The 27,966-nt window shown below is 37.6% G+C and overlaps 1 protein-coding gene across 1 annotated transcript in view; it reads right to left on the bottom strand.

Moving 5' to 3' along the window:
• SPATA16 (spermatogenesis associated 16) overlaps window positions 1-27,966 on the bottom strand; it is a 323,333-nt gene that overhangs the window by 78,113 nt on the left and 217,254 nt on the right. The window contains exon 4 of the mRNA XM_066241718.1: window positions 11,326-11,410. Coding sequence (XP_066097815.1) covers window positions 11,326-11,410 — 85 coding nt within the window. The remainder of the gene's footprint in view (window positions 1-11,325; window positions 11,411-27,966) is intronic.

Below are 27,966 nucleotides of genomic sequence, written 5' to 3'. Positions count from 1 at the left end.
ACGTAAATTTCATCTAGTTCTTCGTTTGATTTGTAAAATTCATTAATTAATTATATGAGTGGTCGCTGTGCATTGAATAAGTGTTGTAGATAAGTTATTCTGTTTATCTGTTAAGACCACAGTAGAAAACAAGCATTGTTATTGCATTTTACAGATGAGGAAAACCTGAGTCTATATTATACAATATGCAATAGTTTAAGTCAGTTCTATCTCAGTCAGAGCCTCGTGCTTTGAGCTATTTATGTTGTGCAGATGCATAAATGAGGTCTACAGCCCTCTCTGGCACTAAATAAGATTCTGTATAAGTACCGCGCGCTAACCGATTGCGCCACTGGAGCTCCAAGATTCTGAATATAAGAAAGGCTCCTCTCTAAAGTTTCACAAGGTAGACATGGAATGCTTAGCAGGAGAAAAAATTTCTAAAGGAGCCCTCCAATGGAGGAACTGTTCATTTTGGAAGCTAATAGCTCTATAGCTCTGGTGGTGTTTGCACAGACCAAGCAGGGATGGCAGTCTGTCTGGAATTCAGTAGAAAGGACTACCATGCCATATAGAAAATGTCTTTAAAGCGCTAGTGGTTAGTACTCAAAGTTTGTTTTAGGTGTATTCCTACTTCTCCATAAATTCTTCCTCCAGTTTCAGCTTTGCTTGGCAACCAGACAACTTTTCTTTTTCTATCTCATTTCTCTCATTTGCCTGTAACCAATCTCTTCCAGCCTGTGGCTCCTCCCAGAGGATTTTATACTTTAGAAGGCAACAGATTGCAGGAACATGATATTATGAGGCAGGTGTCCCCTATATGTGACTTCCCATTATCAAGGTGTCTCAGAATGGGGATAAATGCATTGGTGAAAAGTGAAATGAATTGAAGTGCTATCTTCAAGAAACTTGCCACTATACTTCCAAGTTTTCTGTGTCCAGTCTTCAGTTTTATCTCTGACCTGTGTCTTATGTACGAATGTTAAAGGAGTCCAAGCCTCATCTGATAAAGAAAGGATAAAATGAAGATTTGCTATGCTTATTATTATGTTTTCCACCCCTTTAGGTTTGGGCTTAAAATAGTCCTACCCAGGTTACGTGGAAGCTATTGTCCCTCGTAGGCCATTGACTCCTGGTCTAGACTGCACTGGATAAAATAATACCTATGCTTTCTTCAATAAAAATAGGTTAGCTCAATAGTTACTTTAACATCCTGAGAAAAAACAAATCATGCCACATGTTAAAGGTTAATTTTTAAAATGCCCAAGTATCATTATTTGGAAGAGAGAAGGTTATGAAAAAGAAAACCAGAACGACAGTACAGGTAGAGCAGGCAATCTTCAATAATTAGTGAAGAAATCACAATTGTGTGAGTTCAAGAAAAAAAGAAAATTTATTTTTAATTGGTGTGCAATAGCATCAAAAAGATAGCTGAATATAAATTAAAATATTAAAAGCTTTGAATACAGACTATCTTATACCTGGGTGAACACAGCTTAAAAACTTCATGATTTCATGGAGTCATTATTCCATATCTCCAGCTGCTAAAAAATGTGACCTCAATGTCTCTGCAAGACTGTAAATCAGTAACTCATAAAAATCTATGGGAAATACAAAAGAATAACCATAGAACCTTCTAAATTTGATTTTAATCATAACAATTTTTTATTTTCATATGCAAAAAAACCCCCAAAAGGAACCAACATATTCACAAGTTTAAAATGACAAGCAAAGTTTCTATGTAAACAAAGTAACCTCATGGCAACCTAGCAGGAAAGCCTCAGGACTCCTGGGTATCAAATAGCTATACCTAAATTTATTTAAGTAAAAAAAAAAAGACCCAAATTGCCTTAAATCTCTGAAACCCATATCATTGTCAAATGAGAGAAAATGAAAAGACATTTAAAGGTTACTTTTTTTTTTTCTCTCTTATCAGATGTCTGAAACCTAAAAAGCTTTTTAGGAGGGACCTGGGAAGAAAAGTAGACTGTTTAAATGGTGTGGGGTTTCTCCATCACCTGCTGATATGTCTGAAAAACCAACCCCACACCATTTAAAACACAAGTAAATATTTTTCAGGAGTGGCTGAAGATTAATTTCCTTGTTTGATATGATGTCAGCATTTTCTAAGGAGCTTGAATTATCAACTTGCAAACATAGGGCTAATGTATAAGTGAAGTATGCCGCCTCCTGCAGGGCACATTCTGAGGCACTGTCCTCAAATTCGTACCTTATCTGGATACCTGACATCGTTTTAGCAAGAGACAAAGCCTTTTATTCCTGTGACAGTCAGGGCATCAAAGGCAGACAAGCTCTGAAATGATGGTGCTCTGATTAAAATTCACATGGAGGTGCAGTAATTCAACGTTGGGCTTATTTTTGAAAGAAGGCTTTGGTTCTTGGCATGTACACTGAGGGGTGACAAGGAGGGGCATTGTAGGGAGATGGGAGGGATGGGTCAGGTAAAAAGCAACCTCACCCACTTGATCGTCTGGGAAAATCAGCGTCAACCAATGTATGTAATAATACTGAAATGTATGTGTGAATTTTACATGAATAGGGTTCAGGTGCCTTCCTCTATCCCTCCTTCCCCCTCTTTCCCTCCTTTCCTTCTTTTCTTTCTGTCTTCCTAATGTCTGGGACACTTGCAGAACATCAATAAAAGAATGACACAAATCTCTACAAACAGAAAATAATGTCACGGTCACTATCTCCTTCACAGGAACACTCAACCTTGGATCAAATACATGCCTCAATTACATCTTTCATTTAAAAGTGAACCTTTCCTACTGGCATGCTACCTCAAATAGCATCAAAGCAAAATGAAACACAGGCAGCATTTAACAACGCTGGTAACCATGGAAACATATCATTAAAGAATATATAAACAGGAATGAATAATTAGATGAGAAATTCATTTCTACATTTATCTTTTTTCAAGATCCAGGAAAGGCAGCTTTCTTTTACCCCTCATCTCAGTTTGGACACTTCCTCTTTAGTCTATCTTCTAACTAAAAAATATAAGAATTTATAAAATGAGAATTTTGATCATACTTAATTTAATGAACCAATATGTTTGTAGAAGTGACTAAAATATCTTGCACTGCCCGTTGTTGTCTATATCTAACGCTGAACGCAGAGAGGCTCCTGAGCAGCCAGGGAGTTTTCTTTGGGGGTGGAAGGTGAGCAGGACGGCCTGACTTACATCGTGGGGAGAAGGGGAGAACAGCTGTTAACCTTTAACAATAGGAAGCACAGGATGCCAGGGAAGACTAAGGGGATAGTCTAGGGTGTGTGCACTATCTCACTTGCATCATCAGGTAGGGAGCATCACCTGTGCAGTCCATTTGACATTTTCCCTTTGCTCCTAGTGAAATGTTGGATAAACTCTGTGGTATGCTAAGTTGATCATTAATTTTAAAAGAAATTGTAGATGACCTTAGAAACCATCTAGCTCAAGACTGTGCATCAGAATCACCTAGCTGGGAGAAGTAGACAAATACTGTTCTCAAGACTTGATCTGATTTGGGGAATCTAATATTTTAAATGTTTTCCTGAGTGAGTAGGCCAGAGTTTGAGAACCTGACTGAGCCTACCTTCCTCAGCGTACCGAAGCAGAAACTGAAGTGTAGAGCAGTTGTGGTAGATTGAATTTCAATACTCAATTTCTCCTCCTTGTAATAGCCACACCTTTGTCATGGCTTTGCAGTGAGCAGAAGAATCTTATCCCTTTCCCTAGGGCTTGGCCGCATGGCTCGCTTTGGCCAAGGAGTTGTTAGTAAGCACAGTATGAACAGAGGCTTGAAATGTGCTTATATAGTTTTGCCATAAGAAGACTCCTGCGCTTGCCCTAAGAAGAACAGAGAGTAGGTAGTCATTAGTCAAAGCAGCATGAGAGGCATGTAAATTACACTTGGACTTCTTGACAGATTGAAGCTAAGCCTTGCCAAGCCCACAGCCTAGACAAGTCAAGTCCAACTAACCTGCTTATTATTATAAGTCATTGAGTTTTAGAGTGATTTGTTACACAGCATTATATTAGCAGTAGCTGACTAATACAGAAGTGAAATCACTTATTCAGGAATCTGGCATAGAAATTAGAAGTCATATCTTGTGACTCTTAGACCTGACCTTTTTCTACTGCTCATATTTCTTTTGCTTCCTTTCCTTCACAGTGCTAAGCATATATATTCATAACCTCCATAAGATTTTTCTGCTCATGTTCATTCCTTATATTCCAAAACATTCTGTCACTGTTCTTCAGTAGAACATGCATGGTTTCTGTCACCTTTTGTCATTACTTTACTTATTCTTTTATCTTGTTCATTCAGGATTCTGTTTTCATATTTCCAAAGAGAGTAAGAAGTCTCAAACTAATTCCCACAATTTTGTTCAGGATTCACTCATTAATAAGTTAAAAACTTACAGATAAAATTGTTTTGCGTATGATCTGGGGACGACCAGAAGCTCAGTGCCAAATGGTGAGAAGGTAAGTTTTTTAGGTGAGTTTGGTGTGTCTCAAATCACATTTAATCTGAAAACTACAAGGTAGGGCAAAAGTAAGTTTGCCATTGTTTATATGAAAATAATACAATAATAAATAAATAATAATATAAGAATAAACTGTGTTTTGTGTACTCACAACTGTAAGCCCACTTTTGCCTACCCTGTATAATGCCTGGTTGCTTTCAAACACTCCTTGTCCAAATATATTATAAACCCAGGTGCTTGACAAGGCCAAAGAAATAAATAGACTTTAATATAGGTATTAAGAGAAATGGCCCATATGGTATTTCTCTTTTGTTCCTTTTGGTGGAAAAAATTTTTATGTGGAAGCAAATCTTTAAAGAAAGCACATTTTTCTTCTCCATAATATGTAGGTATTTTGTTAAAGTTAATAAAAAACTTTTTTCTCTTTCCTTGACCATACTTCGACTGTAATTTCATGTTAATGATTTTATTCTTATTCTGAGGTTGAGCTATTGTAAATTTTTAACATGAAAATGACTAATATTGGAATAATTTGCAATATTAAGAAGAAGAACTGAAGTTAAAATGTTAGTTTTAATTATTAGTATATGGGACTGACTTACGCTGAGTATTAACCCATGCTATATCATTCCCTGGTTAGTACAGAGAAGCCCAATAGCTAGCTGCTGCCTTGATTGCCGAATTTGAAAGAAGCTATAGCTAAGACCTTAAGACCTTAAGATGGAGACAGCGGTGAGCACAGGAACCAATGAGACAAATGACTCTTGGAAATATACAACCTTCTCCAACTATTCTGATAAATCCCACACTCAACTAAAACACAAAAGATGTCCACCATTGTGAACTTAACAAACACAGAAATACTGTTGAATCCATATAAGCACTGAATTTTAAAATTACATATGAAACAACTATGCCAAAATGTTTCAACATCATTGGTTTGAGCTTTTATAAACTAATATTTAATTTGGTTGATTGACTTATTTAACAAATATGTATTGAGCCACTTTTTGCATGTCATTTTGGTGGTAATATGGAAGAAAAACAGATGAAGAAGTAGTGTCTAATTTAAGCTGTTTTTCTTGGTAAATATTTTGTGTTAGAATATATGTTCCTTGAAGACAGGGTGATGTCTATTTTGTTCACTGATATTTCTAACACATAGCACATGCCTTTCACATTGTCACTAACAAGTGCCAAACAGATATTTGCTGAATGAGTATTAATAACAAATACAATTTGAGAGTAAAGAAAAAAGGTATCCACTAATTGAAGAGGCATCTGGATGTACTGGATTGGAAGAATTTCAATCTTAAATGACTATAGTACAGTTTAAGGAGGCCATCTATGACACTAACATTCCAGGTGCTATTTTTTGCTTTGAGTGCTGAAAACAGTAAATGTTTCCTGCTAGGTCCAATACCAAAGAGAAGAAGGAATGTTGCAAAGAGAATGAGTAGCTCAAGCATCTTAAGTTATGGTCGTCAATCCCTGAAAGTCAAGGAAAAGTTTTAGCAGCCCAGCCCCAGCCCCATCTTCTTCAAGGACATGGCTTGGAATAATCTTGCTTCTCAGTGCAGACAGCTCTTGATTTTGTCCTTTGGGAATAATTATACCAAAGAACTATTTCTTTTTGGTGAGCTCTTTTTGGAAACCATTTATGCCATCGATATCTTGAAGATGGTGAACATTTCTATGCCAAATACAAGTTGAATTGGACGAGAAGTCTTGGTGTTTTCTGCACAGATGGACAACCTGTGAAGTTGGCACTGCCTCAGCCTTTGCTACTTCACTAAGGAAAGATGCTCCACACGTCAGCCTTTCTACATGGGCCTGTGTTGGTGTCAACAACCCTTCCAACCATCCCAAAAGAAATTTTTCAACTGCTGTGAAAGTCTTCAACTTTCTCTAAGCCAACAGCTCAAATCAGTGCCTCTTCAGCAGATTTTTGTCAAGATACAAGAATATAAACTATTAGGTTCTTTTCTATTAAAAAAGTTTGCTTGCAATCCATAGAAGAAACTTTGAAGTAATTTGGTTTGGTTAATTCTTTAAAAATTTTTAGGAGAAAAAAATAAAGCCTGTTTTAGGAAAAATTAATAGTGAGGGTTTTTTTGTTTGTTTTTTTTAATGGCTGATATCTTCAATAAATGAAACAACTCTTTTGATTGAAATAGTGAATTAACTATTAGAGATGCTGCTAAAAATCTATGAGCTTCTTTTGGTCAAGCTGCTACTTCAAATGAGGTGGCCAGAGTCAAATAACAATACGAACTTTCCAATACTAGGTGTGAGACTGGCACAATCTTGAGAGTCTCTAGGTACAAAATCTATAGACACTTGGCTAATTGCTTATCTCTTACAAGTCACTTTTTGTTTAGATGACTTTAACATCAAAATACATTGCTGACATAGACAGTCTTCATGTTATAGACTTAACAAAAATAATCTCATTGAGTTGAGGACAAAGGAAATAATGTAGCATGAATTTTGATGTTTTTTGATGTGTGCCTACCCATATAAGATATTGTGAGCTATAGGAGCTCTAATAATTTGCTATTCAAGGCTTTATGAATTAGGATTTTAGCTCTATTGCCATTAAAATAAAATGATGACATTGATGAGATGTCAAATACAATATTTGAATTTCTTGTTCCAGAAAATTAGCACAGCCTTCTCATGAGAGTAAGAAAGCCAGAATAATTTGTAAATGCTGCTTTGGTATTCTATGTGTAGGAGATCAATTTTCAATGCAAGGAGATAAAGAGTAAGCACATTTTTCTCTGTGTATGTGTTTATGAGTATTGTTTCCAGGTGGATGCGTGCAAATTAAATCAGATTCTTGGAGGGGTTTGTGACTCAAAAAACAAACAAACAAACAAACAAACAACCCCCCAAAAGAAAAAGAAAAACTTAAACAGAATAATTAAGGTGCTGAATGAGCTTATCAGGCAGCTTGCCCATTTAGTGGGTTCCTCTGCACTCGTTTCATGGGAGTTCTGCAGCAAAATGAGCTGTTATCACCTTTTTTCACTCCGCTTTGCTGAGTGGTACAGACCAGAGTTGGCACTGTTACTCACATCGCAGGAGCTAAAGCCACACAAATGATAACCCATGTGGCTGAGAGCATGGCTGAAAGTGAAGCTGGAAAGACAGGAAAGGGAAATAGGAGTGGGAGGGAAAATCTTGTTTGTTTCCTGATGCTATTAAATATAGCCCTTGATCTAAGGTGCAAGGGACTTGGGAAGTGGATTAGAGTTTACTATAAAGTTCTTCTTGGAATGATATTGTTACTTTAGGAAGAACATATAAATACATAAGGGTTATTGCCTTAAAATAGCTAAGTTTTAGCTTGACTAGGGCATTTTATTTTGCAAATTAGTTCAGAATTGTGATGGATCTCGAGGTGAGAAGAGGAGGGTGGCTGTAACAGAAGATGGGTATCAGGTTGCAGAGGCATGCAGGCAAGTGTGGTCTTATGACAAGTTATTTCCAACCCTTTCTAGCTCTGACGAGTTGATGCTATTACAGATTACCATGTGCAAACACTTTACTCAAAGTGAAATATCCCAGTGTGAGCTGTCATACAGTGCAGAGCTTTATGACTTTTTTTTTCTTGCTGGGTTGATGATATGAAAAGTATTGTTAATACAATTGAAAGGTTTCATGAGCTCACCAAACCAAGGGTCTGTTCTTTTGCATATAAAGTTTGTAAGTCAGTGGTCTGTGAGAGTGGGTATAGACTGGCTTTAAAAATTTTACATTGTGAAATTTTCCATTTCCTGTTTAAAACCTCTAACAAGAATAACTGACCGGAATGGTAGATATTTTATGCCATTGAAATGAAGCTGCATTGTAACTTCTCGCTTACAAAGGTGGTGAAAACAGCCCCTGCCTACATTCAGCCTTAATGAGTGTCTATGAATGCACATGTAAATACAATTTCTAGTCTGTGATGTGTGTAGTCTTTTTAAATTCAACAGTGTAGTTGCCATGGTGGTCGGGTAGTGGGATATCCTTGTTTTAAAGCTGACATGGACTGGGCACTCACTGGCAATGTTCCAAACCCCATTTTGATGTAAACAGAACAGGGTTTGGGGGAATATGTATATATCTGAATTAAGATCAAGGAGAGGCTAGCTAGCAGAAGGAAGAATATAACAGGTGAGATAATGGTGTGGTGATGCTGGGGCTAATAACGAGTTTAGTTTATAGAATTCATCTGCAGGATGCAATTTCTAATTGTTATTTTTTTTCTTGAAATTTATGACATCGTTTAAATATCATACATAAAATGTGCCTAAAATGTGAGATTTTGGTGCTAAAATGGGCTCTAAGAATAGACCTTTTCAAACATTTTATGCTAGTCATCTCTTATTTTATAGTTGAAGCTTGTCTGGAGATGAACCTGCCTCAGGGTAGACAACTGATGTTAGAACTTGGCTGAACAGGCATGACCTCCAGACAAAGGCTCCTTTTCAATATACCAAGTTGCTTCAAATTATAGGTGAAAAAAATACAAAGAGGAATATGTTTCTCTTATCATTCTTAATGCAGAATAGTAAAATAATAGTATTGGTTTTATTCCTTTTTTATATAGCAAACATGCAGGTATTGGTAAATGGAAATTATTTTCATAGTTTGTGGTAAAATGATATTAGTGCTCTTTGAAATGTAAACAAAAAACTATTAACCAATTTCAAACTCCTGGCCTAAGATTGAACTAACATTGAACATTGTTTTTGTTTGTTTGTTTGTTTGTTTTTACCCAGTTCAATGTAGAAAACACAGTAGGTACTGAATATGTTTGTTTAATGAATGAATAAACTATAACAAACATTCATTTAGGACCTAATAGATGCCATACCTGCTATTATCTCATCCTCAAGATTCAACTCCTTTCCTACCTTTCTTTAGAAGCCTCTGAAATCCTTTAATAAATAGTCCTCTTCCTTTACTATATCTATAGCTCATATTATTTGCTTATTTTTAAAATCTAGCAATTCTTTACAACTATTTACTTATATGCCTATAAGCAACTACTACTATCTTAAATGTTTCAGATTTCCTTTGGAAAAGTCTAAAATATCACCAAATTAATAATATATATTATATGTATATATATTATATGTGTATATATTATATGTGTATATGTATCATATATATGTATATGTGTATATGTATCATATATATGTATATGTGTATATATATATATAATATATGTAATATAAATTCAGTGAGAGGAGGAGATATAGAGAGACAAACTCCCACATGTGCCCCAAGTGGGATCCATCCAACAAACCCACAAGGGTGTGATGTTCTGCCCATCTGGGGCACTGCTCTGTTGCTCAGCAACTGAACTCTTCTTAGTGCCTAAGGCGAAGGCCATGGAGCCATCCTCAGTGCCCAGGGCCAACTCACTCCAATCAAGCCATGGCTGCAGGAGAGTAAGAGAGAGAGAGAAGTGGGAGGGGGAGGGGTAGAGAAGCAGTTGGGTGCTTCTCCTGTGTGCCCTAACTGGGAATCGAACCCAGGACATACACATGCAGGGCTGACACTCTACCACTGAGACAACTGACCAGAGCTGCAAATTAATAATTTTTTGAGATGAAAATTTTACCTACCTAAATATCAACTTAAAAAGATAAAACAGTTACAGGTGTCAATAAGTAAGACTAATTTAAATTTTTACTTTTTATAATAGATAAATTGAGCTCCAAGGAAATGACACAAATTACTTAGAACTTTATAGGGTAAACCTAATACTCTACTGTCTAATGAAGATAACATGTGATAGAAACACAGTAAATTAGGGGCCAAGACACAGTAGTGAAAATGTGGGGAAAATCAGGAAGCATTAGAAATCTGTTGATGATTATTTCTCACTTTCATATTAGTGTTTTAGCAGATCTTATTCTACTTTGTTCCAAAGGTTTATACTCCATTAACATAAACCATCTTGAACCACAAAGAAAAAACAACAGCCCCACATAATGTAGAGAGCAGATGATATGGAGGAGGGAGGTAGCTTTTATAGTTGATTTTCAATTGTTTGAAAAAAAAATTCATTTGGAAATGAGTTTCCATTTAGTCAGTGTGGCCCCATAGAAAATCAGTTGATGGAAGTTTTAAGGGAGTAGAAATAATTCACTTTAAATGAGGAAAGCCATTTAATAGCAAATTAAGTGTTGTTTCATTTGAAATATATCATTTTGGATATATTTCAGCAGAAAGTCATTGACAACTTGTGGGGGTAGAATAGAACAAAAATAGATTTGTATGATGTGAAGGAGATTAACCTTGTACATTTTCCTATAATTCTAAGAAATTATAACTCTGTTCTTAACACCTAACTGACATTTTGAATTTTTGCTGCTGTTTGAGTAATAAGAAAGAAGATCTACAGTTTGTATGATTAAGTATACCAAATTCTAAATATTACCCAGCAAATGCAACCAATCTCTTCATTTTCTTTTATTTTGTAATTGGTATTACTTCTATCATTTACTTTTACAGATCATAGATAAAAGAGAATCTATGAAAATACAAAGCTCATATTTTAAAGGATCATGTCATTATAGCAGCACACCTGGGATAAGAATTACTGGGGGTCTCTAAAATTTATTTTGGGTTGTAAAACTGAAGTATGGGCCAAGGGTTAACAACCTAAAATCTTGCCCTTAAAATTAGCCTTAGAAAACCTACATCACTATAACTAAATTACAATTGAGTGGTGTCCTTCTGACTGACATGCCCACAGCTGCCTTTTTCAGCAGTCTTTCAACCACCAGTCCTTGATTTAGGTTCTAAAAATGAGATGGGCTCCTCCTCCCTAGATGAGACATCAATTTTTACCTGCCAATACAGTTTGATGAGCTTGCTGATACACTGTTCACTTCCTCCAAAGAGCCAGAACATGTAGTCAGCAATCATGGCACTCCTAAAGAACAAGGACAGGATTAAAAAATGTATACAGGACTAAAGGAAAATCATAGCAGGCAGTACTTATAAATACTGAGGGAGAAGACTTTGTTATGTATAAATTTAATCAGACTAATATTAAAGCATAAAGCACAATATTGAATGTAGATAGATTTTTTTTATTTATTTTTTACAGAGACAGAGAGTGAATCAGAGAGAGGGATAGACAGGGACAGACAGACAGGAACGGAGAGAGATGAGAAGCATCAATCATTAGTTTTTCATTGCGCGTTGCAACACCTTAGTTGTTCATTAATTGCTTTCTCATATGTGCCTTGATCGCGGGCCTTCAGCAGACCGAGTAACCCCTTGCTGGGGCCAGCAACCTTGGGTTCAAGCTGGTGGGCTTTTGCTCAGACCAGATGAGCTCAAGCTGGCGACCTCGGGGTCTTGAACTCGGGTCCTCTGCATCCCAGTTCGACGCTCTATCCACTGCACCACCACCTGGTCAGGCTAGATAGATCTTTTTTAATCGCTAAACTAAAACTATAAGAGAAGCAACTAGCCATTTATCTTCTACAATAGATATATTTTTCACTTGTGCGATATAAGAATAGTATTTAAAACAATAAGAGAATGTTTTGGTTGCCTCTTACTAAGCTTGAAAGCATTTGCAGAGGAACACTTATTTTATGGACTCTAAAATGCCTTTAAACCTAGCAGAGTATTATAGCTAACTATTATATACTGATATTTAAGCACATCTTAGGCTTTACCTGAGTCAAAGATCATTCACCTCTGATTAAATTAGCTTCCTTAAAATTAAAAATTAAAAATTTCCAATTCAACGAGCACTCTTCTGCCCCCCAAATTTTGTGTTTAATTGAATTGATTTTAATATCTAGTATATACAACCACTGCATTAGTCTTATTAAGCTGAAGGGATATTAAAACTATTGTACAATGGATATTAATTCATTGCTTAGCACCCTTTGGAAAAACAGTTTACTTTTATGACTGTTTCTCTGCTAGGCCTCTCTATTTCTTTTCTCTAGAGATTCCAAATCCAATTAAATGTGACTAGAAGTAATTCCAAATTGTCACGTTAGCCAATTAAACATATAATAATCCTGTGTACCTAATCACTGGTACCAAAAGTTTATTTATTTAAGTAGAGCTATCATTGCTACCCCTGAATGTTTTCCTTATCTTTGCCTGCAGATATGTGTTGTTTCTTGACATCATTGTAAATTGAATTAGAAAATTTCCTTCCCTAAATGTAGGTTGTCTAAGGCACAACAGCTATAAACCTGCAATAGTACTGTGCTGAAAAAATTAAAATGTTTAGATTCTTGCTCAGAACAGAAAAAAATTAGGACCTTAAAAATTAACAATGGAAAAAAATACCACCATTTGGAGGATTATTCAGCTCAATATTTTTCTTTTCACACATGTGTTATTGGAAAGAAGCTGTCAATTGACATTTCAAAATAAATGATACTAATGTAAGAAAAAGTAATCTTTTAAGATTTTTAAAATATTTTCAAAGCTCTAGTTTAATAAGACAAAGGGAGCTAGGGAGTTCTGATGTTATGTGAATATGTATGGGGTAGCAAGCAAGCTTTATTATGTTAAGTGAAATAAGCCAGTTGGAGAGAGACAAAGAGCATATGATTTCACTTCTATGTAGAATGTAATGAGCAAAATAAACTGGTGAACAAAATAGAAACAGAGGCATGGACACATGGGACAGACTATAAGCTGTCAGAGTGGAGGGAGGTTGGAGGTTGGATGAAACAAGGTGAAGGGCTTAAGCAAACAAATACATATAGAAAACACACAGACCCAGAAAACAGTGTGGTGACAGCCAGAGGGAAAGGGTGTTGGGGGAGCAGGTGGAGGTGGGCAAAGGGAGAGATAAGTGGGGACGAGAGAGACTGCTCGGGGCTCTGGGTGCATGATGCAGTGTGCAGATGATGTTTTGTTGAGCTGTACAGCTGAAACTTGTATGATTTTGTGAACTAGTGCCACCCCAATCAATTCAATTAAAAATTATCATAGATAAGAGAGTAGTAAAATAAATTTAAAACATTTGCATTGTGACAGAAACACATGGGAAAATGTTCTTCCCATTACTACCTAAAAAGGAAGCCTACTTGATATATAGGTAGGTATCTGTCACCTAATAGAAACCCATTTAATAAATTCTGAATTGAGGAAATCAATAAAAAAATTTTAGTGAAAAAAATCAATCAATGAAAATTTTCACTCTCAAGGACAGCATACACAGTATTTATGGAATTTGGGCACTCTTTAGGTGATGACTGACACAGTATTCTGATTCCTCTTCCCCTAGAATACTAATATGGCTCTACAAACACTGTTTACCAGGACACCAGCCATGAGGTAATAGCGGTGGGCAAACTTTTCCTGGGCATGTGGTCTCCTGACTACTCAGCTTTGTCTTGCGGAAGCAGCTATAAACAATGCATTAACAATCGTGTTACAATAAGACTTTATTTCCAAAAACATATGCAGGGCCGGATGTGGCATAGTTTGTTGGACTCTGAGATAAACAAATTACTACGTTGAGCAACAGGTGACAAGCATTGGTATAATTGTCGGTCAATAGTCAGAAACCAAATTCTACGCCTTCTGGCCACAGGCTCCCTTAAATATTTCAGTTTACTGTTTTCTCTTCTGGGACAATGTACGCATTGTACTAAAATTACTGGGTAGAGTTTGGGCAGGGGAAAGGCTTTACAACTTTGAAACATTCAAAAAATGTAAAAGATATCCTGCCTCATAGAGCCAATGGCTTGAATTAAGTAAAAGCTAAATTGATAGTTTCTATTCTGTTTGTGATTGTCGTCTTTGTATTGGAACAATTGTGAGAAAAGAACATAGATCACCATAATGGGTTTCTAGGGAGGATTGTCTGCTTGTTGAATGTTTCTGACTTTGGCTTTGAGAATACTAGTGTATATTTATAATTTTTATTATTATTTTCTAAAAGTTGCTTTTTCTGTAATGATGTCAATTTGCTAAATTCTTAAGTATGATTTTATTATATATGGGGTCAAGTCTTTTTCCAAAGGGACACATTTCTAAAGTATGTTGAGACTGGGTAAAAAAAAATGAAGGGATTAAGATGTACAAATTGGTAGTTGCAAAATAGTCACAGGGATGTAAAGTACCATATAGGGTATATTATCAATAATATTGTAATAACTATGTATGGGGCAGGGGGTCTTGGAATATCAGGGGAAAACATTCCATAAAGTATATGATTGTTTAACCACTATGTTCTACACATGAAACCAGTACAAAATAATACAGAATATAAACTGTAATTGAAAAATAAAAAATCAAGGAATTAAGATTCACTGAAATTTGTTACCTGCCCTCAGTGAAGCACAATTATTATAATAGTAAAAAGGTATACAAGTTTCTCAAAAAATTAAGAATAGAGTGACCATGTGACCCAGAAACCCCTCTTTTGGGTATCTACTCAAAAAATTTAAAAATATTTATTTGCAAAGACATATGCACCCTTATGTTCATTGCAGCAATTCACGGTGACCAAGACATGGAAATAACCGAAGCGCCCTTCAATAGAGGATTGGATAAAGAAGATGTGGTACAGATACACAGTGGAATACTACTCAGCCATAAGAAATGATGAAGTACTGCCATTTGCATCAACATGGATGGACCTTGAGAATATCATGCTAAACAAAATAAGTCAGACAGAAAAATTTAAAAACCATATGATTTCACTCATATGTGGGATATAAAACTGAAAGCAGTAAACAAACAAGAAAAACAAACAAAAACTCACAGACACAGACAACAATATGGTGGTGACCCGGGGAAAAGGGATTTGGGGCAGTAAAGGATAAAGGGGTCAAATATATATGGTGACAAAAGACAATTTTACTTTGAGTGCTGGGCACACAATACAATATGAAGATCGTGTATCATAAAATGTACACTTGAAACCTATATAATCTTATTAACCAAATTCATCCCAATAAATATCTTAAAAAGAAAAAAGATACTAGTATTAAATAACAAAATATGATTTTATAAAGTTACATGTTTGCAGAGATATTTTTCTCTGTATCATGTATTTCTTTTAATACCTGGCACAGAGCCGTGTTCATATTAGGGACACAGTTTAGATTGTAGTTGCTCCAACCGCACTTTCTTCCCAGAGGGAACGGGAGCTCTGTCTTAACCACCGCCCCACCCCCGGTCTCGTTCCGCATTTTAGTTCTGCCCTACAGCTTAGTCTTTATGAATCTGTATGAAAAACAGTGGAAGAACATGAAAAGAGCATGGAATTAACATTATACCATGCAATATTTGTGAGGAAAGAGACATTTTTTAAAAAATCATGCTGAATTTATAATCAACTCAAAGTATTTACAAGGAGTCAAGTACCTAAGGATCCTGGTTCTGGCGGACTCACCTCATGTGTTAATATGAACTGTAACCTATTCTTCCTGCTTTCCTTCAGGCATCCCTGTTCTCTTCAGGCCAGTATCCTGGGTGCTCAGCAATGTGATTCAGTGTTGCTTCTAAACGTTTTTGTTTCATTGTCATTATTCTGGCCAACTTACTTTCATTAATCTACTGAATGTTGTAGCTGCACGGGAACTGCATGATCATATTAGCCAAGCCTTTTCTATTGACAGTGGATGTTTTAATCTGTCAGTTTTGAGTCTTTAATAAATGCTAAGCACCATGTTAAGCTCTTTGCATAGCAGAATGTGAACCCCATCCACCCACACTTCTGCACCGACCTCATCCTGTAAGCCTACCCATGGAAACTGCTGCAGCAATCCTCTTTCTCTCTCTTTTGTTTCTATTCTTTCTTTCAATTTCCCCTGCTCCCATTTTTTTCTTGGAGCTTTCTTACCAGTACACAAAATGCTGTTCTTAGCATCTTAAAACAAAACATCCCTTCCAGTGGCCATCTTAATTTTTTCCTTCTCTACAAACAAACAAACAAACAAACAAAACAGAAACTTTCTTGAGAAAGCTATGCACACTCTTTATCTCTAATTTCTCTCTCCTTCCTCTTTCCTGTACTCAATCCAGCAAGGTTCTCCTTTCCACCACCTTACTGAAATTGCTCTTGTCAATGTTACTAAGGGTCTCCATGCTGCTCAGTGCAATGGTTCAATTCTCAGCCTTTATTTTGCCTGCACTCTCAGGTGCAAGGGATGCACCTTGGCCCCGCCTCCAGGACGCACTTCCCACTGCCTTCCACAGCTCTGCCCTTCCTGGTTTCCCTCCTGTCTGACTGGCGGCTCTTCTCAGTTTCCTGTGCTGATATCTCATGTCCCTGGATTCCTAACTTTGGAGTGGCCAGGGCACAGTGCTTGGACCCTTTCGCTTTCTTTCTGTACTCAATCTTTCAGTGATGTCATGAGTTTCATGGTTTTAAGTATTATCAGTGGGTTGACAACTCTTTCATTTATACCCTGAGTGTAAACTTCTTCTGGGATCTCTAAACTCTTACAGAAGCTGCTTTCTTGACATCTCTAGTTAGATATGTGAAAATCAAAAACAGATATCAGCCTTGAAAATTCCTTGAACAGATAAAACCAGTTTAGTCATACAAGAGAAGCTTAATTTAGTTTATTTTGCAAGACCAGCTTGACGGTGGGCCGTTTCTTGCTTATTATGCCTTTGGAAATCATAAGCAAAACTTCAATTCTTTATCAAGGTTGATATAAGGTTACCATTGACCAATTCCCTATCATTTAAAAAATTCTAATCTTATAACCAATCACTGTAAAGAATAAGTGGTCTCTGTTTTTGCTCTAGATCAGTTGCTTTATAACATTACACCCTCAAGCCTCATTCCTTGATTTGGTTTGAGTGTTCCCAGTTAACAGACTATCTTTTTGGTGTGTGTACAATAAACTTTTACTAATTGCTATTACTTCAGTAATTTATTCATTTAATTTGGCTATTTCTGAACCGTTGACAGATACTTACTTAAGTAGGCACTTCAAACTTAATGTTTCCACACCAGAGATGCTGAGTCTCCTTACTTCCCCTCCCCACTTCCTAGTCATTTTCTCCATCTATCCAACTTCTCAGTCAAAAAATCTTGGAGTCATCACTGAGTCCTCTCTTTCTCTCACATTTCCTATCCAACCCAAATACAATTCTGGTCAGGCTATCGTTAACCTATATCTGCATCCTGCCACTTCTCACCACCTCCAGTGTTACCATCTGGTCCATCATGTCTCACCTTGATTACTGCAGCAACTTTCAAACTGGATTCCTTGCTTCCTCATCTGTCCATGCTCATCACAGCAGACAGAACGAGCACATTAAAATTAATGTACTGGAGTCGGTCACTGCTTTGCGTAAGACTGCAAAGCCTACTTATCTCACCCACAGTAGAAACCAGTCTTTAAAATGACATTTGAGACTTATTCCATTTGGCCACATGTTGCTTCTCTGATCTTTTTTCCCACTTATTCTGTTCCAGGCAAACTGTGCATCTTACTGTCCACAAAAAGGACAGGTACACTCTTGCCTCTGGGATTTTGCACTTGTTCGTTCTTGTTCTGGAATGTTCTTTTTCTAGACCCCTCGCCTGTCTTGGTCACCTACTTCAGGTCTTTTGAGGTGATATATTCTCAGGGAGGACTACACTGTCACCCTGCAATATTATCCATATGCTTGCTTTTTACTTTTCCCACAGTACTTTTCAGTAATCCACGTAGTGTTTATTTTATCATTGTCAGTTTTGGTAGTGTTTGTTGCAGTCTTCCTCTATGACAGGGCTCGACAAACTATGGCCTGTGGGTCAAGTTTGGTCTGCCATCTGTATTTGTAAATAAAGCTTTAATGGAACACAGCAATGCTCACTCACGTGTGCATTGTTTATGTACTATCTAAGACTGGTGATTGTGTAACAACGGCAGGGTTGAATAGTTATGAGACCCTATGGACACCGAACAGGAGTGTTTGTGCCCAGGAGAGTGGTGGCCACACAATAAATATTTGTTCACCTAATGACCAAACATTATCTTATTTATTTAAACTAAAAAAAGAATTAATTTCTTGTTACAAAGAACTTGAGGACTACGGAGTTACATAAGCAGCCTGGCGCTAGGGCCACCTTCTTGTCCAGATTTGACAGATGCTTTTGTAGTGGAGCTGGTGTGGGAGTGGAGTGAAGGGGTAGGCTTTGTCCATTGAATTTGTCCAATAGAGAATCCAATGTAACACTAAGTCACATGAAAGCTTAATAAATGCTAATGGATGGAGATATATTTATTACATAAATTATAGAGGAAAGGCACCAAGGAGCACACTGGCTTAATCTGCTGGGTCTCTGTTTTGACATGATGTCTTCAATCATGTGTCAATAATTATTATTCCTCTGCAAGCAAACCTATTCTTCTGATGCTATACTTGAATTCATTTTATAAAATTGTTACTGAAATCACATTTAATTTACTTAATATATTTGTTAAGACTAAGAAGTTCAGAATCTGGCTTTTAAGTGTATGTGCCTCAAAGAAACAGATTTCTATGTCATGAACTGCGCATATTGTGACTCAAATCCCATTCCTATAGAATGGCAATTGCACAATAAAATAATTTGACATTATTAATAAGATAGGTACTAGTTTTGTTTTCCAAATACAATAAAAAGATCATGATGTATAAAGATATTCATGGAAGGTGATTTCACACACAGAATATTTTAAAACAGACTGCAATTCTAGGGGTATGAGAATATGCTATTGATATTTCTCCAGGCCTATGTTCAGATTCAACATCTCTAACAGTCTACTCCATGTGGCCACATGGTGGTGTAAAACAATAAGATATGGGTAAACAAGAGAAAATTACAGTACACACTCAGCTGTGTGGTCTCATCAGGCTGACTGACTAGAATTTTGTGAAGTCATTCTGTTCATCACCTTGCCTTTTGGAAGGATCACACTTAAACCTTTCAAATGAGACTGATGAGACTCTATTCTATTTTAAAACTCTCCATGGAAGGACATCGCTCTGCTTTCTTCACTGATTCCAGAGAGTCATGGCCATAAATAGCATCTTCTGTGGTTTTAGTCTGCAGGCTTCAGTTCTCTCCTGAGTAAAAACACAATTCATGAAGACCTCACCCTCTGACTAGGGGTTTTACATATCCTCACCATTCCTTAGGTTCATTAATTAACCTTATTTGCTTTAGTTTTTCTCTATGGGTCTCTTTTTCTAGACGTTAGTCAGTTTTGTGATTTTTTTTCCAATTTGTTTAAGTTCCTTCTGCTCTTTCTTCTGCAGTGGGAAATTGACCTCTCTTAGGAGTCTAAGAATAATCTTCTGTCTTTGCACACAGCTGTTTCATTTATGTAACTGGTGTAGACACTTCTTAAGAATGTCTATTGGATATTTGTAAGTATGGAATTCTTCCTCATTATCAACATATTTAAAAGGTTATTTCCTTTCTCCTGTATTTAAAGATGCTCAAGAACACATATAAATCATGCCCATTAAATTTATTTTAGATAAATTAATATTAAAGTGAAATGTGAGTTATTTTTGAATACAAATACGTGCTGATAATTTTTCAGATGTTTTTTAAGTTGAATTTATTGGAATGATACTGGTTAACAAAAGAATACAAGTTTCAGGAGCACAATTCTACAACACGTCTGTACACTGTACTACATGTTCACCATCCCAAGCCATGTCTCCATCCATCACCATTGATCTCTCCTATACCGTCCTTCACTCCCCCACTATATTATATTTTGACCAGGAGAGCCAAATGCAAACTCACTTAAGCAAACACACGAGCGTGCGCGCGCGCGCACACACACACACACACACACACACACGGCATCTTTTTGAAGGCTCCCATATTTTCCACACAGCAATCAGTCACAATGTTCTTTTAAAAAATTAAATGTAAATTCCCACAGATAAAATTCAAGCTCCCACTGTGGTCCATTATTCTTGTAGAAAGCTGCCCTTGTTTTCCTCATCAACACATTTTCCATCACTCTCCAGTTTAGTGGGGCTTATTCAGTTGCTGAAGCAAATAAGAATTTTTCTACCTTGGGGCAATTGTGTATGTGGTTCTTTCTGCCTGAAACTTATTCCTTCAATATTTCATCTGGCTTCTCCTTCTCAATGTTTGCACCTTTGGGCTTTAGCTTAAACTTTGATGATCTCTTTAATATGGCCTTCTCTGACCTCTCTACCTAAATAAGTTCTGCCCTACCATTGGGACCAGAACTATACCCTTTTCCTGCATAAGCCTCACATTTTGTAATTACTGGTTGGTTTACTTCTTTATTACCTTTTTCCTAGATCTGTGTCATCCAATATAGTTATCACTAGCCATCTGTGGCTAATATATATATATATATATATATATTTGTATTTTTCTAAAGTTGGAAACGGGGAGGCAGTCAGACAGACTCCTGCATGTACCTGACCAGGATCCACCCAACATGCCCACCAGGGTGCAATGCTCCGCCCATCTGGGCCATTGTTCCGTTGCATCCAGAGCCATTCTAGTGCCTGAGGCAGAGGCCATAGAGCCATCCTCAGTGCCCGGGCCAACTTTGCTCCAATGGAGCCTCGGCTGTGGGAGGGGAAGAGAGAGACAGAGAAGAAGGAGAGAGGGAGGTGTAGAGAAGCAGATGGACGCTTCTCCTGTGTGCCCTGGCCGGGAATCGAACCCGGGACTCCTGCACTCCAGGCCAACGCTCTACCATTGATCCAACCAGCCAGGGCCTGTGGCTATTATATTTAAATGAATTAAAATAAAAAATTCAGCTTCTCAGGGACTCAAGGCGCATTTCAAGTGCTCAGTGGCTACATGTGGCTAGTGTCTACTGTACTGAATCATCTAGAACATCTCCAGCAACACTGGCCTCCTACTGGCAGTGCTGTTCTCAACCATCAGCCACAGAAGCCTACCATTACAATGCCTCCCGGATAACCTGATAAGTGTGTCATTAGGTGCCTATGATGTTTCAATTTTTTTGGTGTCAACTAGGCTGTGCCACAATTTGCCAAGATATTTGATTAAATATAAATCTAGGTGTATATGTGAGTGTGTTTTGGATGATATTAGCATTTGCATTTATAGACTGAGTAAAGAAGATTGCCCTCCCCAGTGTGATTGTGACTTATCTAACCTGTTGAAGGGATGAAGAGAACAAAAAGCTGAGCAAGGGAGAATATGCTTTCTGATTGTCTTTGAACTGGGACATCAGTTTTCTCCTGCCTTTGGACTCAGACTTGAACCAGAACCTATACCATTGGCTCTCCAGGTTTTCAGGCTTTTGGACTTAGACTGGAATTATATCTCTGGCTCTCCTGAGTCGCCACTTTGCCAACTACAGATTTTAGGACTTCCCAGCTCCCATAAACGCATAAGCCAATTCTATATTTATATATCTCTGCTATTAATCTGCTTCTCTGGGGAACTCAGATGAATACAGTGCTCAATGATTTATATCTGCTTTATTGTGCCTTGTTTTGGTCATCCTCTCCTCCCACTCCAACTCTTAGTCACTTAATGTTCATCAGGACATGGGTGTAGGCCTTTGTAGTTGATGAACATTGAGGAAGGTATAGTTTGGTCTTTGAACTTTTGTAACAAGTCTTTCTCTTTGCCTAATTACTAATTCTATTTTTTTTTTGTATTTTTCCGAAGCTGGAAACGGGGAGACAGTCAGACAGACGCCCACATGAGCCCGACCTGGATCCACCCGGCATGCCCACCAGGAGGTGATGCTCTGCCCATCTGGGGCATTGCTCTGCTGCAACCAGAGCCATTCTAGCGCCTGAGGCAGAGGCCATGGAGCCGTCCTCAGTGCCCGGGCCAACTTTGCTCCAATGGAGCCTTGGCTGTGAGAGGGGAAGAGAGAGACAGAGAGGAAAGAGAGGGGGAAGGGTGGAGAAGCAGATGGGCACTTCTCCTGTGTGCCCTGGCCAGGAATTGAACCTGGGACTCCTGCACTCCAGGCTGACGCTCTACCACTGAGCCAACCGATCAGGGCAAATTACTAATTCTAATAGCTGAAACTTGTCCCTAGCACAAGTCTCTACCTTTTTAAAGTCAAACCCAGTTATATATTCTTGCTTTGATTGCATTGTCAGATTTTGACTATTACCAAAGGTCTAGCTATGCTTGTTCCTGCAAGATTGGCCAGGAATCAATGAGAATTTTTCTTGAAGTTCACTGCCTGCTTTCACCATTAGTATGAAATTTCAAATATTGCCTATCCTTATATTCTCAAATGATATCAACAAACAACCACAATAATAGTATTTTTATTTATAACAGTAATTAATATTTACTGAATGATTACCATGTATATAGTAAGCGCTTTTACATCTCATTTAATTTTTTTAAAAAGTGATAAGAGGGTAGATAGACAGACTCTGATATGCAACCTGACCTGGATCCACCTGGCAACCCCTGTCTGGGGCCCATACTTGAATCAACCAAACTGTCTTTAGTGCCTATGGCTGACACTCAGACCAGTTGAGCCATCCTCAGCACCTGGGACAGATGCTCAAACCAATCTCAATCAGTCAAGCCTCTGGCTGCAAGGGGGGAAGAGAGAGAGAAGAGGGAGGGAGAAGGGAAGAGAAGCAGATGGTCACTTCTCATGTGTGCCCTGACCGGGAATTGAACCCAGGATGTCTGCATGCCAGATTGATGCTCTATCCACTTAACCAACTGTCCAGGGCCTCATTTAATTCTTAAAACCAAGATATGAAATAAGGAAACTAAGCTGGGTAATTATGAAAAATGTCAGTGTCAGAATCAAGATTCAAGCAAATATGTTTGTCATCAAATTTTGGCTTCTTGACCATGATTCTGTACTACTTACATATTGTCATTGTCTTTCAGTGCATATTTTACAAGGTGCTGTTATCTTTCTTTGGACATCCTTGATCTAATTTATTGCCAAACTGTTGATCACAGGTGCACTATCTTAAAACTATACTCCTGTGGTTGATTAAATAGATAGGGAGTTAATTATTATTGCCTATTAATGCCTGGTCCTTTCCTCCTATCCCCATCCCATGCTTGTCGCACTGGAAGACATGTCTGCTCTTGTCTTCTCTTAGTTTGGCTTATTAATCTGACACAGCCAACGTTTCTTTTCCTGGCCATATCAAAAGATGTGTTATCACTCCTATAGAAAATATATGTCTGGTTGAAGAGGTCGAGATGAGTAAGATTCATCTCAGATATGAAGCTTTGATTTTAGTTTTGATTATTGTTTTTTTCTATGTGTAGCCCAACAGTGAGGCTATCAAAATTACCAACAAGTCTTTATGTTTATTACGATAAGCAAGATTTTAATTCATGGCATGGTGAGAAATATGAGCATATAATGCTAACATCCATGAGCTGCCAATTTTTGACTATTGATATGACAGCTATATTTGATAAAAATAATCAAAATAGAAGGCAGTTTTACAACCATAAAGAACTATGCAAGTGTTAAGTATGCAATGTTAACTAAGAAGTACAAAATATATGTGCTATAGAATGTTAAAAGGGAAAATGATTAATTTTTGCTCAAATGGGCTGATTTCAGTGTTGAGACCTGAAAAATGTTCAGCATTATTTTTAAGTAATGATAAAGAAAAAGGATTTATTTATGTATTTATTTATTTTACCGAAGACAGAGAACATGTAACGGCAATGAAGGTAGAAAGGTGGAATGCAGGATCTGAGAAGAGGTAGAAGGTTTGCATAAAAGAGGAGAGGGAGAGAAGGCTAGAAAATTATGTTGGTGACAGATTACATGTAGTGAGGTCCTTGGATTTCAGGCACATGAGTTTGGACTTTATTCAGTAGAGGTTGGGGAACAATTAATGATTTTTTGGCAGGAAGAGTAACATGGGAAATTTCAGTGTTAAAATCTCAGCTGATCTGGATTCCATGTTGAAAAGAACCTCTCAGGGACCTTTCAGGAAAGTGACAGCCTCTGAGAGTACTTAGAATATTCTAGAGATGTCTTTATTTTGCTTTTTAGGCAAAGGCTTATAAGCGCTGCCCCTTGATATCTGGACCCCACTTGTTCTCCAGAGTAAAGAAGAGGGTATGGGGAATTGCGGTCCTGATGAAGCTATAGGCATTAAAAGGGGTGGAGTACATGGCTTTTTAAATTCAGAGATATATACTTTATGAATTCATTTATTTTACAAAGATGGAGATTCTCAGGCGAATAAGCTATTTCTTATAATTAATATCTAATGGGGAGGTGAACATTCACAAAGATAACTATATCACAATAAGTAAAAATAACATATAGACACTAACATAGATGAGTGTAAGGCCAGTAGCTGCGGCCACCAGCATAGCCGCTTGGCCCATGCAGGTTCAGGCTTGATTTGAATCAATGGTAAAGAAACAGTGGAGCCAAAAACTGGTGGGCGCTTTTCCTTTATCTTAGATTCATACCAGCCAACGAGTAAAAAGCAAATACATGGGGCACCAAAACCCACTCTTTGTTCCACTAGTTCCACAGCCAGAAGAATCTTTCTGGTTTTCCTAGAATCAAAGGCCCTACCAGCCTTATTCACCTCTGTTCCACATCTCCTTCTGCATAAACTGGCTTCTCCTTCAGCATTCTGTCATTTTGGCTGTCTCTTCCACATGACCTCCCTGCCCTGCTATAATATGGGCTCCAACTCCCTACCACAATGCAGTCTCCTCCCAAATGGCCTCCTAGCTTCTCCCTTTAAAATTTTTCCCTGGGATAACCCCTTCCTCCAGCACACATTAACATAACTGAGCCCCATCCCGAGCGTGAAAGGTAATTTGCTATATCACATGAGAGCATCACCACGTGAGAGCAGTGGCCATCTTTAACAATAAGAGTGAGAAAAAAACCAGAAAATACTGATTTTATAAACCATTCGCCCAACAATGAGTTGATTGGTGTGTTCAGGAAAGAGACCTAGAGGAGATGAGAACCCAGGTCAGCCCAAAATGATGAGAATAATTTAATCAAGCAAATGGGAAAACAGACGAAGAAGGGCATTCTAGGCATAAAATGCAGCTTGAACACAGAATACATGGAAGACCTTAGAAGCTAGATTCTAACAGTACAATGTTGAATTTACAGAAAATTACTTTGTGCAGAGGTTAGAAGGGAGGAGAATAGGAAACCCTAACAGACCATCTTACCGAGTTTAGAGTAGGGAAGGGAGGCAGGGAGAAGTCATGGAGGCTCTGGATTTTAAGTACAGAGTGACAGGAGTAGTTTTGTGGTTTAGAGAGAGAACATTGGCAACTCTTTAACAGATGCATTTTGAAAGTAAGAAGAACAGAAGTGGGAAGTCATTGTAGGAGTTTTGGAAGACAAAAGGTGAGACTATACTAGGCAGTGAATGTAAGCAAGTAGGAAATCAAGCTATTGTTACTATTCCTATATATCCTACTATTCCAGATAAATGAACTAATATTTTATTCTCAAGGAAGTTGTAAATAATGAGAAAACAATAATGTATTTGGCCTGCAGCCAACAGTACAACCATTAGGTGGAGCCTAACATGTATTACAGACCAGCATCACATCAAATAATGTGAAGCCTGCCTCCGAAGAGTGCTGATGGAGCTTGATGAACCCGAGAAGTTTTCTCAGTGCTCATTCTCGAGGGCTTCCTTTTGCAGCATTCTTCTAAGGTATGTTCCTGCCAGTAACCAGTCTCCTGCTCCACCAAATTTTCAGGTCACTCTCATTTGACAGAAAATTGAGCCCCATCCTTGGAACATTTCTTCACCAGGAGAGGGCGCTTTCACCTTTGGTATGTGTAAAAATCTAAACTTGAACAGTATCCTCAAGTATCCAATTTCTTGTGGGGTCAAAGGAAGGAAAAAGATTAGGAAAAAACAAAGAAGATCATCTGGAAGAGGGATAAAAGCTAGAGGAGAGTCTGGTTGTGTAAAAACAGGCAACCCTGAATCTAATTTTACTTTCAGTAGTTCATACCAGAAGTTTCTCCAGCCAATATGAAATGTAAAGCAGTTGGAAAGAAGAGACAGAGCAGAAAATAAACTCATTCACAGTAGAGGAACAGCTTACAGCACGTGTAGCCAGAACTGTCTTGTTACACCCTAGAAATAAGGAAAAATTACAGTCTTATTACTTGTCATTTCATCTCTTGATCTATAATTGGGTAGGGAAAGTCTCAGAATATAAAGAGATTATACAGGTTGATAAAACATCTTGATTATTTAGCAAATTGTGTAATTGGACTACAGTCATAAACTTTGTAGTCTATTTCTCAAAAATCTGAGACCTATAGGTAAAGAGGAAGAGTGTGGAGAAAAGAATGATAGCCAGACTTCAATATGGTAGGCTGGTTTTTTTTGAAGACATAATCAATTTTCCAATAGAACCAAAGTATATATACACTGTGGTGAGGTTTTCAGGGCAAACTGGAGACACCCATTTATGACACAGTTTACTGAAATGATATACATTTAACATTTATGTAGGGTTTTCTAATAAAATATATTGGTCAAATAAGTTTGCAAATATGATGTATATGTTTGCTTTCTTATAGTTTGCATTGGATGTGATGGACAAGGCTGTGGGCAGGCATGGTCCTTATAGCCTAAGGCTTAGTTTTAAGACTAAGCCTTTCCCATCCTTTTTGATGTGGGGTGGTGCACTCTCATGAGAAATCCCATTATGCCTCAGATAAGTGACTTTGTATCAGAGACTTCCTTGTTTGTATATTGGATTAAAGGTTTTGATTTCTATACAAATCGACTTACGATTTGCAACTTACACCATTCGACTTTACGACCACAATCGCTAACCATGACTGCTCCACGTCTGGCAGTGCAAGCATTGCCCAGCTGGGAGTACGGCAGTGCAGACCAGCTTCCGGCAGCACTACTATCTCTGCGTGCACCGTTTCAACTGTTATCCCAGACTCAGTACAGCAATTTGTGTTTTGTGTCTTGGATATTTTTCATCAAACCCCTCCCAAGATGTCTACCAAGAGGAAATTGTCTTTGCAAATATTAAACCAGTTGTACTGGTAATGCAGTGTTTTACTTAAACCTGACAAATGTAAAAATAAGAAACAAAATGGTGTAGAGATGATACAAATGGCATAAAATGAACAAAGAAAATTATAATATATAACAATAATAAAAGAAAATTATGATAAAATATGACTTAAAGATTTTTATAACATCATTTCACAGTACTGTACATATAGCCTACTCAACTTACGACCAAATTGTGTTATTACCAGTCTGTCGGAACCAATCGTGGTCGTAAGTTGAGTACTAGCTGTACAATAAAATGGGGCAGACCAGGAGCTTGCTTTCTCTCAGTTCCTGAGATTAGCATTAGAGGAGAGAGCAGAGGAAGGCCATGTGGAGGAGGTCAGGAGAAGCAGCCAAGATGGTGGAGTGCTGAGGGAGAAGCCAGTTTGTGTAGAGAGAAGGAGATGGGGAACAGAGGTGAATGGGACTGGTGAGGTTAGAAACCTTTGATTCTAGGAAACTCGGATAAGTCAGTGGCTTTGG

The sequence above is a fragment of the Saccopteryx bilineata genome, chromosome 8 (genome assembly GCF_036850765.1).
Source record: "Saccopteryx bilineata isolate mSacBil1 chromosome 8, mSacBil1_pri_phased_curated, whole genome shotgun sequence".
NCBI lineage: Eukaryota > Metazoa > Chordata > Mammalia > Chiroptera > Emballonuridae > Saccopteryx > Saccopteryx bilineata.
The sequence above is the reverse complement of the archived record's forward strand: the minus strand, read 5'-3'. Positions and strand labels throughout refer to the sequence as shown.